The sequence below is a fragment of the Camelina sativa genome, chromosome 13 (assembly GCF_030686135.1).
Source record: "Camelina sativa cultivar CO46 ecotype springtype chromosome 13, ASM3068613v1".
In the NCBI taxonomy this organism is placed as follows: domain Eukaryota; kingdom Viridiplantae; phylum Streptophyta; class Magnoliopsida; order Brassicales; family Brassicaceae; genus Camelina; species Camelina sativa.
Window position 1 is genome coordinate 4,542,929 of NC_141892.1, and position 12,383 is coordinate 4,555,311.

Sequence of the window (12,383 nt, forward strand, 5' to 3'; positions counted from 1 at the left end):
GAAACTGGAAATCACCCTCACAATCGCCTCTAGAGAGAAAAGTCACCATTAAATTATTACAACATTATAGCAAGCCTTTTACAGTAACTTTTCTTTAATTCAATACCATATAGTAAATAACTTTATTTGGATAAATTTGGTGCCCATTACAATTGAAAACCAACAACAGAAAAGCTAATAAAAACATAATTCATCGCTTAAATCACCAATTCTAAGAAAAAATAATCGATTTTTAGTTTTTAGTGCAACAACATTTTCCAGAACTCTGATTTGGAACACAACCTCCATAATCGTATCCTTTCGTTAAACAGTCATGAATGCATTCATAATCTTCATAATATCCTATAGCACACTTAGCAAAATAGTTTGGTGGTCCTACACATACAACCTACAACTAATTATATGTACTTTTAAATATGATTAGCATTTTGGTAGCTAAGATCTACACACATTTTTAAAAAAAATCTTAAAACATGTACATATGATACCCATACATACATATATATATATATATATATATAATACTGGATATTCTCGATTTTATATTTTACATAAGATAGAAGAGAATTTTTTTGTAAGAAACATCATACCTCTGAGGCGGCAAAAACATTGTCGTCAGATAACGAAATTGTCAATATTATTACAAGGAAAAAGGTGATAGAGATTTTTGTGATACTCATTATATATATCTTTTAGTTTTATTTGTGCTAAGAAGAAAATATGTTCTATTAGCTTTAGTTATTCAAAAAGCTATATTTATATGATTTTTTGTTGAAAAAAAAATCTCAATTTAATACCCCAAGATTTTATTTTAACCATAATGATTATTTCAGATTTTCTACCGTAAAAGTTTTGGAAATATATTATTTATTATTTACAGTCAAAACTCTTTTTATAGGAAAATATTTTAGGTCTCAATATTTTATATAACTTTTGGTATTCTTTTTTTGGTGGGACAAGGGAGACAATGCGTCCTTAATTATTTGGAGCTGTTATTGCATGAATAATTTGTAAATTCATATAGAATTATAAATTATGAAATCAAAATATACATGGATCTAAAATATTGACAATTTTATGAGCGTATTCTCGAACAGAAGTTGTGATCACGAACGACTAGACATCTGGGTATGTGCTTTTTATCATCCCTTGAGACCATCTCTAATGTATATCTCTATTTTTTTTTCTCTAAAATACAGCAACTCAAAAATAGAGCATTGTTTTCCTCCAATGTATTACTCTATTTTCAACCCTAAAATAAAGTTAGTGTAAAAAAAAATAGAGGTGAGAATAGAGTTGCTCTATATATAGAGCAATCCTATCATTTTCTCTATTTTAGAGTAAAATATAGAGTAGGGTTGGAGCAAATGTTAATCTAAAATAGAGATTTGACTCTAAAATAGAGTATGATTGGAAATGCCCTAAACTACTTTAAACTTTGAGAGAAATGAAAGTTGACGAGTTGTTTTTTTTAGGACATTTTTATTAATAAAAAAATAATCAATTTGAGCAATAATAAGAAAACAATCAATTTTTACGGTCAATCGAATCTTTAATTTGGAATATGATGTCCAATATGGTATCTACTCATTACACAGTCAATGTGGCATTCATAATCTTTATAGTATCATGTAGCACAATTAGAAAAACAATTTGGTGTATCTACACATAAAACCCAATATTATTTTTAACACTATGCATGCTTAGCATTTTGGTAGCTCTACACACTTTTTTAATATATATTAGAAACATTTGGACATTATTTAGTAGAAAGGGGTTCATTGTGTAATTATGTTTTAATAAAAGCAATAACATATAGTAAAATAATAAGTTTTATTTCGATAAATTTAGTACCCATTACAATTGAAATTAATAAAAACATAATTCATTGCTTAAAATCACCATTTAGTGCAACAACATTTTCCAGAATTTTGATTCGGAACACAATTTCCAGTACGGTAATCTTTCATTGCACAATCAATGTGGCATTCATAATCTTCATAATACCCTACAGCACACTTAGCAAAACAATTCGGAGGTCCTACACATACAACCCACAACATAATTATTTCTTTAACTATATGTTTAGCATATATATTTGCTGTTCTCGATTCTATATTTTGAAAAGATTTTTTTTTAAATTATCAAAAATAGTTACATAATAATAAGATAGAAGAGAATTCTTCTTATAAGAAACATCATACCTGAAGCGGCTAAAACATTGTTGTACGAAATTGTCAATATTATTACAAGAAAAAAGGTGATAGACATTTTTGTAAAACTCATTTTATGTATCTTTTAGTTTTATTTCTGTTAAGAAGAAAAGATTTTTATAGCTTTAGTTCCTCACAAAAGCTATATTCATATGATTTTTTGTTGATTTTATTTTAATTTAATACTCCAAGATTTTATTTTGACCATAATGATTCTTTCAGATTTACTACCAATAAAGTTTTGGAAATATATTATTTATTATTTACTGTCAAAAAATTTTTTATAGAAAAATATTTAAAGTCTCAATATTTTATAGTAACTTTTTTTTAATTTTTTTTGGTGGGACAAGGAAGACAATGACTCCCTTAATTATTAAAAAGAAAGGGGTGTTATTGGATGGATGATTTGTAAATTCATATACAATACTTTTTCTATTACTTCTTAATATTGTAGTGAATAGTAGAAATTATCTCGCACTAATATTAAATAACAGTTTTACCCTTACTGAAAAGTTAAACATTTGTCTCAAGACTGATGACATTACAATGTAGTTTTTTACTAGTTTCGTATTTGTACTTCTATTATAAAAATAATGATGTTTTTGGTTATTTAGATAGAATGAATAATTTGGGCTTCAGGTACCATGTTCAAGTAGTTATCTAACTACAAAATTGCTATATTATTCATTTATTTGATTCCATTAGCGAATTTAACTAATACATAATTTCAGTAAATTAACAGAATTTTCGCATGTGTGGACTTAGCTTAGAACTCTCTTTCTCATAAAGAGTTTATGACTCGTATAAGAGATTGAGCTTTTGACTGCGGTAGATTAGATATCCTCGTTTCTTGCTGGAGTATTGTCTTTTCTTTTCTTTTTGTGTTAAGATTTCTCTAATCTTCAAAAAACAAAAAAAAACAAAATTGAAACATAGAAAGTCAACTTTGAAAATGGTTGGAGTTGGTGAAAAAGTGCAACAACATATATTGGAACCGATTCCTTTCCTTCTATTTTCTAGAAACAAAAAGAGCCTCTCTATCGGACTATAAACGCGTTTTGCTCCATTTTAGTTTATGAACACAAGAAAATATAATAGGAAGGGAAAATGGTCAATTGAAAAGTAAGTGGAGAGACAATAATAGGCGAGAAGCTACCTACAAATTTGGTGAGATATATTCATGAATGTGCAATTGCAACAAAGAAAATGAAAAAAATAAGAAGCTATCTGAAACTAACATACGTATGTCGTTACGAGTAATAAATTTTAATTATAAGTAACGCACACGTTGCAATCCTTATCCATGAATGAGAATGATCGTTAAATTAAATCATTAATAGACTAAATATTCCTTATATATATAGTTACATGCACTAATAATGACAGTTCGATACCTACCTGAGGTGGGTTTTTTCCTTCTTTGTAATAGTTTATTCGGTAATCATCTAATAACATATACAAGTTTGGGTGGTGGGGGTCCAATATGGCTGCCAAGTTTGATCCTCCGAGACACATCCCCGCAGCCTCAAAATATAATTGTTGTTACTTTATTTTTTTGATTCCTCAATCCTCACTGTATACAATTATTGTTATTTGTTTTCACATCGCTATATCCATTTATTATTATTAATTACTAAATAAAGGAAAAAAAGGACCATCTAATTAACAATTTTAGAATTTATTATCGCATCGTATTGAATGACTATATTTTTGTCACTCTTGTTTTTTTTTTGTCTCCGTTTATTATGTAATTGACACTCGTATTCCTATATTATTACTACTTCTATCTTATTTTCTTAATCTATATTAATTTCTTCATAAAAAAAATTAAGAAATACACAACACTAGTTTTTGCTGATGAGTTGTTATTATTTTATCCATCAACTTGGAGATTGGTAGTGTAGTACTACAATTATTAAAAAAAATGTGAAAATCGTTTTCATATAAATAAATGAAAAAGACAAAAAAAATTATAAATTAAGTGTTAAGAAAAAAAAAAAGAATAAAAAAAAAGAGGTAATGGATGAAGAGAGGACCTACACGAGAGAGAACGGTGACTGAGTCAGTCCACGACGATTTAGCTCCAATTTTCAGACTTTAGCGTTTTCAAACTGTCTCTCTCTCATAATTTATTCTTGGCCTATATAATTCCACTATCCTCCACTTCTGTGTTTCCATCATCTATCATTCACCTAAACATATCTTTCTAAGCTCATCATTCATCAACCTCTGCTCCGTTAACCTTGCTTCCTCTGTTTTACTTGATTTTGTTGTGTTCACCTCGGAAGAGAGAGAGAGATATGGGAAGTACTCCGGCTGAGTTACCCTGTGAGGATGTCGCCGATAACAGATCCGGCGTTGGCGGTGGTATCTCTGACGTCTACGGTGAGGATTCCGCCACCTTGGATCAGCTCGTCACTCCTTGGGTTACCTCCGTTGCTAGGTGAGTCAACGCTCTCCTTTAGATTTCATACCCTTTTGTTGATCTATCACGATTTCTTCAGCTAACTAAAGCTGCTTGCAAGTAAAGTTAGCGTTTTTATTTCTGTAAAATATGAACTTAAGTTTTTCTGGTTGTTAAAGTTCCACTTTTTTTTTTCTTTCTGTGGAGCTTATAATGGATTGAAATGTTTTTTTTTTTGTTTTTCAGTGGTTACTCGTTGATGCGTGATCCGCGTTACAACAAGGGACTTGCATTCACTGATAAAGAAAGAGATGCTCATTACTTAACTGGTCTTCTTCCCCCTGTGGTTTTGAGTCAGGATGTTCAGGTGACTTGAGGTTTTTATATAAAAGAACTCACTTTTGTTTAGTTCTGATTTGGGTTTGTTTGTGTTAACTTGTGATTTGTGGTTGATTTTACTAGGAGAGAAAGCTTATGCACAATCTCCGCCAGTACACTGTTCCTCTACAGCGTTACACGGCCCTGATGGATCTTCAGGTCAGTGATTGTTCCTTCGAAACCATGTTTAGTAGCAGTAGAGAATGTGCATAAAGATTTGTTTTGGTTGGGTTTCTTTTGAACTGGTGGCTTATGTATCTGAATCTTGCAGGAAAGGAACGAGAGATTGTTCTATAAGCTTCTGGTTGATAATGTTGAGGAGTTGCTTCCAGTTGTGTACACACCAACAGTTGGTGAGGCTTGCCAGAAGTATGGAAGCATTTTCAGGAAGCCACAGGGTCTCTACATAAGTTTGAAAGAGAAGTGTGTTTTGAATCTCTTTAGCCAGGTCACTTTCCATTTTGTTTCTTTTGAAACACTAAATTGAAATGTATGTTCTTTAGGGGCAAGATTCTTGAAGTGTTGAAGAACTGGCCCCAGAGAGGGATCCAAGTTATTGTTGTTACTGATGGTGAGCGTATTCTCGGTCTAGGAGATCTTGGTTGCCAGGTATTAAAATGGATCCTTGAGTTAAAACACTTGAAACTTATTCCCATGTTATGTTGAAAATCTGTATTTATCATTTATTGTAAACTTTTCCAGGGAATGGGAATTCCAGTTGGGAAACTTTCTCTTTACACCGCTTTGGGAGGAATCCGTCCATCAGCTGTAAGCACTAGAACAGAAGCTGAAATATTTTGTGCCTAGAAGTTGGTTCTACTTGATTGATTATTCAGTAATAACAGTTTGATCCTAAATGTAAATCCGCTTTCAAATGCAGTGTCTTCCAATCACCATTGATGTGGGTACAAACAATGAGAAGTTGCTGAATGATGAATTCTACATCGGCCTTAAACAACGAAGGGCAACTGGCCAGGTTTACTAATCTCTCTCATATTATTTTTTTCTCTTCTTATAAACTAATAGTCTAATACAATGATTTTTTTTTTCAAAAACTGACAAGTCTTTTTGCTTTTGTGATTCAGGAGTATGCAGATTTTCTGCACGAGTTCATGTGCGCTGTCAAGCAGAATTATGGAGAGAAAGTGTTGGTACAGGTGAGCCATAGGATACAACTCTCTCACGAACTATGATTTTTGTTAGAATTATTCTTTTTTTCTTAAGATGTCACGGAATAATATCATACATGCTCTTCTTCTTTTCAGTTTGAAGATTTTGCAAACCACAATGCATTTGACCTTTTGTCTAAGTACAGCTCTAGCCATCTTGTCTTCAATGACGATATCCAGGTATGTAAAATCTGATATTTTTCTTACATTATGGTTGAAGTGTCAGAGCGCCTTACTAAGAACTTGTTTTTGTTTTGTGTAATTTCAGGGTACTGCATCAGTGGTGCTTGCTGGGCTTATTGCCGCTCAGAAGGTGCTTGGTAAAACCCTGGCTGACCATACCTTCTTGTTCTTGGGTGCCGGAGAGGTGAGACCAGAAAGCATTGTACTCAATAATAAGCTTAGAATTTTTGTTTACTTATATGTTTTATGCTTACGGTTTATCTCGTTGGTTCTTTGAAGGCTGGAACCGGTATCGCTGAGCTAATTGCTCTTAAGATTTCAAAAGAGGTTAGTCAATCTGTTTTTTGTTCTTGTGTTTTCTCTGTTTTCTAGCCAAGAATATGTGACTGATCATATTTTGGTTGTGTTGCAGACTGGAGCTCCCATCGATGAGACCCGTAAGAAGATTTGGCTCGTGGACTCCAAGGTATTGATGGCAACCACCCAGATCAGGCTCAATCTCTTTAGTTAGATAAACCTTTCTTGGTTTTCAATGTTTCTCTTTTCAACTTTATTTGCAGGGACTGATTGTTAGCTCGCGCAAAGAATCTCTTCAGCACTTCAAGCAGCCATGGGCGCATGAGCACGAACCTGTCAAGAACCTCATTGGTGCTGTCAATGTACGCAATGACCTCATCTTTTAAATTTCTTGATGGGTTAATAGAGAATCTTGATGTTAGATGTCTTATTCTTGTGTTCACTCTGTTTTTTTGAAACTTTTTCAAACAGGCAATCAAGCCAACTGTTCTCATTGGAACATCCGGTGTGGGTCAAACTTTCACAAAGGAAGTTGTTGAGGCCATGGCTACTAACAACGAGGTTTCTTTTTGTTCTTCCTCTCTGCTTTTCAAAAAACAAGGTTTGTATGCTATTGTTCTAATACTGGTCTTGGTGTGTGCTTATAGAAACCATTGATTCTTGCTCTCTCAAACCCTACTTCTCAAGCTGAGTGTACCGCAGAACAGGCTTACACATGGACCAAGGTATACTGTCTCATAGGACCTCTAAATGTGATTCATGTCTGACTCCTGATAATATAATTTAGTTTTGGTGCTCTCAAGTCTGATCATCATATATTATGCTTAATAAAGGGTCGTGCAATTTTTGGAAGTGGAAGCCCATTTGATCCTGTTGAGTACAATGGCAAAACTTACTTGCCTGGCCAGGTTCGTGCTGTTTCCACAACTACTTCCCTCTCAACTTTTAAAATTTCTAAATGTGACAATTTAAGTGCTCACATCATATTTCCATAATCCTACGTCACCTCAGGCAAACAATTGCTACATTTTCCCGGGTTTGGGTCTTGGTTTGATCATGTCTGGTGCTATCCGTGTCCGTGATGACATGCTTCTCGCAGCTTGTAAGTAGAAATAAACATCACAAAATCAAACTTGGATACTGATGAATAGTGACAGTCACTTGCAAGATTCTCAATGTAACTCTCATAAACTGGCCTCTCTTTGTTTTCAACAGCTGAAGCATTGGCAGCACAAGTCACAGAAGAGCACTTCGCCAACGGTCTGATCTACCCGCCATTCGCAAACATCAGACAGATCTCAGCTAATATTGCAGCCAGTGTGGCCGCCAAAACCTATGACCTCGGTTAGTAAAACGAAACTGTCTTTAACCCTTAGACCGTCCTAACTATATATATTCTCAAAGTTCTAAATGGATGTACTTGTGGTTGTAGGATTGGCGTCGAACCTCCCACGTGCAAAGGATCTGGTGAAGTTTGCAGAGAGCAGCATGTACAGCCCTGTCTACAGAAACTATCGTTAAAAAAAGTTTTGTTGAAGAAACCTGCAGATTCTTCTATTCACAACCCTAAATAATAGTTCTTCTTAAGGCTTGTATTAAGTTTTCTTGTTGTTTGTTTGTTTGATTTCAAGTCCTCCTACATGTTGATGTTAATGTTCGTTTCAGAAATCTCTCTCTCTCTCTCTTTGTATCTGCTGATGAATAATAAAATTTTAATTACTATAATCTTACCAATCGTTATTGTCCAAAACGTTACATTTCCAAACCCACACATTTGGAAATGTGCTTTGTCCTAAACCCACACATTTTGGAAACGTTACAGGCTCCACACGTCAGTGATATGCTTTGTCCTTGTTTGGAATTCTTTTGTTGTACGATCTTATATAGCCTCAAAAGTTTCATGGAGACTCTAGGAGGCTAGGAGCAATTTAGCTGAACAACTAAAACCAAAAAATATTTTCATGTACTTTTAAAATGGAAAAGTTTAAACCAAAATCTGGCAAATATAGTAGTATTTGTTATAAAAGGATTAAAAGTACTCAAAAAATAATAGCGGGTGAAATCGAACTTAAGAAATAAGTTGAGGGACCTAATAATGGTTAAAAAGGTTTTAAGAATAAACCGGGTGATCATCTCTATTCTCTTCTGGAATAAGCGAGAAGCTCTGATCAAATCAGAATCATCTTCTTCAATCTCTACTCCGATCCAAATCCTTTTCTTTTTTTAGCTTCCGACAGAGGTATGTTCTTTCAAATTCTTTGCTTTTTTTCCGGGAAACTCTACTATTTCTTCAGATCAGATGCGGCGCGAATAGTTCAGGGGCTTGCTTGAAACTACTAAAACCTCGGTCGTTCTGTGACTTGGTTCTTGTTGCTGCTACCAGATTTTGATTCTCTTAGAATTAAGGAATTTTACATGGTTCTCTCTTTGTATGATTGATTTGTTTCTATTTTACAATTACGAGTGTTTTGGTTTTGTTCAATCGGCTCTGGTTAGATCGTTCCGCTGAATTCTGATTGCTAATTTGAATTGGGTAATAGAGGAAATTGTAAATTAACGTGTGTCATTGCCATGAATCATGAGCAAGGGATCCTATTCCTGGGTTTTAACTATTCATGTGTTTTTTTTGGTTGTTGAGTATACTTCCATTAAGAACCTTTGGATTGACCTCTGATTATTAATGTCTTTGGAATGTGTTTACATTTTCATTTGTATGTGGTGATCAGTTTTACACAAAGAAGCAGAACAAAACAAGGAATTATATAATCATTGTTTGATCAATCTGACCTGCAGCTCATGGCGCTTAACCCTCAATTGCTACCCAATGGGATGCCTGTTCCCTTTGTTAATGAAATGTTCGTTCTAGTCAGAGATGGTGTTGAGTTTGAAGTCGACAAGATCCCTGGGTTCGTGTTCCCTACTCTTGTCTCGCTTTTTTTTGAGCATATGAGCCAATAAGTTTACTTGTAAATATGATACGTCTCAGAAGTGAGACATATGAGCCGTGGGTGTTAAACATTTCCCTAATGTTCTTTTTTATATTTGATCCAGAGGGCATGGAGGTCATGTTAAGTCCAAGGGAATGATTTACTTGTCCAATATACGGATGGTCTTTGTTGCAAGCAAGCCCGTTGAGAACTTTGTTGCTTTTGACATGCCCCTGGTACAGTAAATTATCTTATGTTTTTCTCTCTTATTCAGTTAATGCTACATGGTACAAGTATATCTCTATTAAATTTGGTTAAGGGACTTCATGATACATATTAGCTTATGGACTATATATGTTATTACTCTGCAGCTTTACGTCCATGCTGAGAAATTCAATCAGCCAATATTTCACTGCAACAATATTGCTGGACAAGTGGAGCCTGTAAGTGCAAACTTTCATGTGGAATTTACAATTTGAATCCTCGCCAGGAAATTGCTGTATACTTAATTGCATTGTAATAATTTTTTTCAGGTGGTGCCAGAAAACGAGCATAGAGCTCTGTACTCAACACACAGTTTCAAGATCCTGTTTAAGGAAGGTGGTTGCGGGACGTTTGTTCCTCTCTTTCTGAATCTCATATCATCAGTGAGGCAATACAATCGACAAATGCAACAAGCAGCAGAAGCAGCGGCGGCAGCTCCACGAGTTGATCCTCTTCAAGCCGCTCAGACCCCTGTGGAACAAATGATGAGACATGCGTAAGTCCCCTCTCTCAATCAAAATAGAATGTTTCGGTAGAGAATTAAAACGCTGTTATTTCTGAAAATCGCATGTGTGGGTCATTGTGTATGTTGCAGGTACGTGGACCCTAATGATCCAACGAGGATATATTTGCAGCAGCCATCAGGGGAATCTCAGTTGAGGCGGAGAGCTTACCATTCGGGTGCAGCCGAACATTGACATACACCAAAAAATACGCAACGGGGTAGTGTTGCAAATAAGCAGATGTGTTGTTGGTTTTGTGTTAACCTTGGAAACTAGACGAGTTGTGTAATGATGATAAAGATGAGACTTGTTGGGTGGTGTGTGGGTTGTATCTGTGTGACAGTTGGATTCATATAATGATTAAAAGTTTGGTTTTTATATATCGCACAAAATGAACAACAACGTCAACCATATAAAGTAATCGCAAACAAACGAATCGCTGAAGCTTGTGAGATTAGTCACAAAAGTGGTTTGGTTCGGTTCGATTAGTGATAGAAGACTGTTTGATGATTTTTTTATGGTCGACAAAATTGTAACACTCAGCAGCATTCTTGTTCTGCCCCAATTGAACTGATTGGGGGAATTTTGAAATTAGACAACCTTTAAAGTTACTTTAGTCGTTTATATACTGATACACCCACCAATTAGGAGAGGGAGGGAGAGCGAGGCTACTAATAAGGGATTTGAGTGAGGATCTTAATCGTTCTGAGCTGTAAACCCTAATTTTGGGGGGGGGGGGGGGGGGGGGGCTCTGTGCAGTCAGCTGCACAGTACTCACGACTCCATTTAGGTCAGTAGAATCCCTGCTGCTTCTTTCTGGTTAGTGTCAATTAAATTCCGTTTTGTTCGAAACAGTTATTTAAACTTCGTAGATGTATATCTGGGGTAATCGGATTCTTGAGCTGAACTCAATTCATTAGCGGAGTTTCGATATCCTTGGTAAAATGATGAAGCTCTGATTTGTTCATTCTCCAGCGCGTTTGCCCTTTTTCCAAATTTGCAGCTTTTTTATGCGGTTGAGTTCATAGGTTGTTCTAAAGATTTTGGATCATTCAACTGTGTTGTGTACCTTCCTATGTAGGTAGCTATACCAGGATGCTCATTGACTTGTAGTAATAAAAGCTGATTGATGATGTTTTAGCTTAGCTCGATAGGGATGCTCATTGACTTGTAGTAGTAAAGCAGATTAATGGTGTCTTAGCTTATAGGAATGAGTCCTTCAGCTTCTTCTGTTTTTTTATGTTCTTACTTCAAAATTAAAGAGCATAGTAATGATATAGTCTTTGAGGGTGTTTTGCAGCAAAGAGAAGTCAAGGTTTTATATTTGATTGATGGACACCCATAAGGAATCTCGGGATCATCATGGCCTTTACCGTATAGTCAATGATGTCGGTTCTGCATTTGGAATGGGAGCTGTTGGAGGTTCTGTATATCATTTCGTAAAAGGGGCATACAATTCCCCAATGGGTGCTCGTTTGGTCGGAGGAGCACAAGCAGTCAACATGAATGCTCCTCGTCTGGCAGGCAGTTTTGCTGCATTTGGAGGCTTGTTCTCTGCATTTGACTGCACACTGGTGTACATCAGGAAGAAGGAAGATCCATGGAACTCCATCCTAGCAGGTGCAGCTACAGGAGGGTTTCTTTCTATGCGGCAAGGGATTGTTGCAGCTTCTAGGTCAGCGGTTATGGGAGGGGTTTTGCTTGCTTTGATCAAAGGGCCTGCGTTACTGAACAAGTAGTAAGCTTTTTTGGGTTTGTGATTGATCACTGATGAGAGCCTCGCTCTCACTCTTTTTGGGTTGTGTTTGATGAGTTTTCTTTAATTATGTCGTGTTTCCATCTTCGTGGTCCTTTATAAAAATACTCCGAAATTACTATTTCATCAATATTTACAAATTTATCTTCCAATCATTTTGTATAAACGTCATCAAAGATATAATTTTGAATCGTCAAGTGTTTATGACTTTATCTGGGCAAAACCATTTGGGAAGAGTAAGACAGAAAGAAGAGGGAATGAGTCATCATCAATGTGTCGGTCATTGAGC

The 12,383-nt window shown here is 35.2% G+C and overlaps 3 protein-coding genes and 2 long non-coding RNA genes across 9 annotated transcripts; 3 read left to right on the plus strand and 2 right to left on the minus strand.

The window, feature by feature from the left end:
* Nucleotides 1-31: 31 nt before the first annotated feature.
* LOC147929206 (uncharacterized) lies at nucleotides 32-730 on the minus strand. Of its 2 annotated transcripts, none has more exons than XR_015577740.1 (2): nucleotides 591-730; nucleotides 32-375 (listed from the first exon to the last, which is right to left on the minus strand). It is a non-coding gene; the product is annotated as an uncharacterized LOC147929206 (long non-coding RNA). The 2 variants fall into 2 exon arrangements; XR_015577739.1 differs by having other exon boundaries at nucleotides 77-388.
* Nucleotides 731-1,816: 1,086 nt separating this feature from the next.
* LOC147929207 (uncharacterized) lies at nucleotides 1,817-2,355 on the minus strand. The gene is made up of 2 exons (XR_015578584.1): nucleotides 2,205-2,355; nucleotides 1,817-2,041 (listed from the first exon to the last, which is right to left on the minus strand). It is a non-coding gene; the product is annotated as an uncharacterized LOC147929207 (long non-coding RNA).
* Nucleotides 2,356-4,148: 1,793 nt separating this feature from the next.
* LOC104735179 (NADP-dependent malic enzyme 2-like) lies at nucleotides 4,149-8,378 on the plus strand. The gene is made up of 19 exons (XM_010454912.3): nucleotides 4,149-4,656; nucleotides 4,864-4,984; nucleotides 5,080-5,154; nucleotides 5,267-5,418; nucleotides 5,499-5,604; nucleotides 5,698-5,763; nucleotides 5,876-5,971; nucleotides 6,081-6,152; nucleotides 6,261-6,344; nucleotides 6,433-6,531; nucleotides 6,627-6,674; nucleotides 6,760-6,813; nucleotides 6,908-7,006; nucleotides 7,116-7,205; nucleotides 7,292-7,369; nucleotides 7,478-7,552; nucleotides 7,656-7,746; nucleotides 7,860-7,988; nucleotides 8,077-8,378. The coding sequence occupies exons 1-19, from the start codon at nucleotides 4,514-4,516 to the stop codon at nucleotides 8,163-8,165; spliced, it is 1,767 nt and encodes a 588-aa protein (XP_010453214.1). The 5' UTR covers nucleotides 4,149-4,513; the 3' UTR covers nucleotides 8,166-8,378.
* A 177-nt stretch (nucleotides 8,379-8,555) lies between these two features.
* Nucleotides 8,556-10,718, plus strand: LOC104735180 (UPF0664 stress-induced protein C29B12.11c). 2 transcript variants are annotated; one of them, XM_010454913.3, is made up of 6 exons: nucleotides 8,556-8,883; nucleotides 9,438-9,550; nucleotides 9,696-9,807; nucleotides 9,943-10,014; nucleotides 10,105-10,331; nucleotides 10,431-10,718. In XM_010454913.3, exons 2-6 carry the CDS (start codon nucleotides 9,441-9,443, stop codon nucleotides 10,531-10,533), a joined length of 624 nt encoding a protein of 207 aa, XP_010453215.1. In that variant the 5' UTR covers nucleotides 8,556-8,883; nucleotides 9,438-9,440; the 3' UTR covers nucleotides 10,534-10,718. The 2 variants fall into 2 exon arrangements, with proteins under 2 accessions (XP_010453215.1, XP_010453216.1); XM_010454914.2 differs by having other exon boundaries at nucleotides 8,768-8,883; nucleotides 9,371-9,550.
* Nucleotides 10,719-11,073: 355 nt separating this feature from the next.
* On the plus strand, nucleotides 11,074-12,246 carry LOC104735181 (mitochondrial import inner membrane translocase subunit TIM17-3-like). Of its 3 annotated transcripts, none has more exons than XM_087481364.1 (2): nucleotides 11,074-11,128; nucleotides 11,639-12,246. In XM_087481364.1, the coding sequence occupies exon 2, from the start codon at nucleotides 11,670-11,672 to the stop codon at nucleotides 12,075-12,077; it is 408 nt and encodes a 135-aa protein (XP_087337490.1). In that variant the 5' UTR covers nucleotides 11,074-11,128; nucleotides 11,639-11,669; the 3' UTR covers nucleotides 12,078-12,246. The 3 variants fall into 3 exon arrangements, with proteins under 3 accessions (XP_087337490.1, XP_010453217.2, XP_010453218.2); XM_010454915.2 differs by having other exon boundaries at nucleotides 11,082-11,157; XM_010454916.3 differs by lacking the exon at nucleotides 11,074-11,128 and adding an exon at nucleotides 11,255-11,277.
* Nucleotides 12,247-12,383: the final 137 nt, after the last annotated feature.

What these genes read in the sequence shown, in the direction of transcription:
- LOC104735179 (XM_010454912.3), top strand. Translation starts at nt 4,514, where the DNA reads ATGGGAAGTACTCCGGCTGAGTTACCCTGTGAGGATGTCGCCGATAAC. An exon ending in CTCTTAAGATTTCAAAAGAG is followed by an intron (nt 6,675 to 6,759) that starts GTTAGTCAATCT and finishes GTTGTGTTGCAG; the next exon opens with ACTGGAGCTCCCATCGATGA. An exon ending in AAACTTACTTGCCTGGCCAG is followed by an intron (nt 7,553 to 7,655) that starts GTTCGTGCTGTT and finishes ACGTCACCTCAG; the next exon opens with GCAAACAATTGCTACATTTT.
- LOC104735180 (XM_010454913.3), top strand. Translation starts at nt 9,441, where the DNA reads ATGGCGCTTAACCCTCAATTGCTACCCAATGGGATGCCTGTTCCCTTT. An exon ending in TTGCTTTTGACATGCCCCTG is followed by an intron (nt 9,808 to 9,942) that starts GTACAGTAAATT and finishes ATTACTCTGCAG; the next exon opens with CTTTACGTCCATGCTGAGAA. An exon ending in TTGCTGGACAAGTGGAGCCT is followed by an intron (nt 10,015 to 10,104) that starts GTAAGTGCAAAC and finishes AATTTTTTTCAG; the next exon opens with GTGGTGCCAGAAAACGAGCA.
- LOC104735181 (XM_087481364.1), top strand. Translation starts at nt 11,670, where the DNA reads ATGGACACCCATAAGGAATCTCGGGATCATCATGGCCTTTACCGTATA.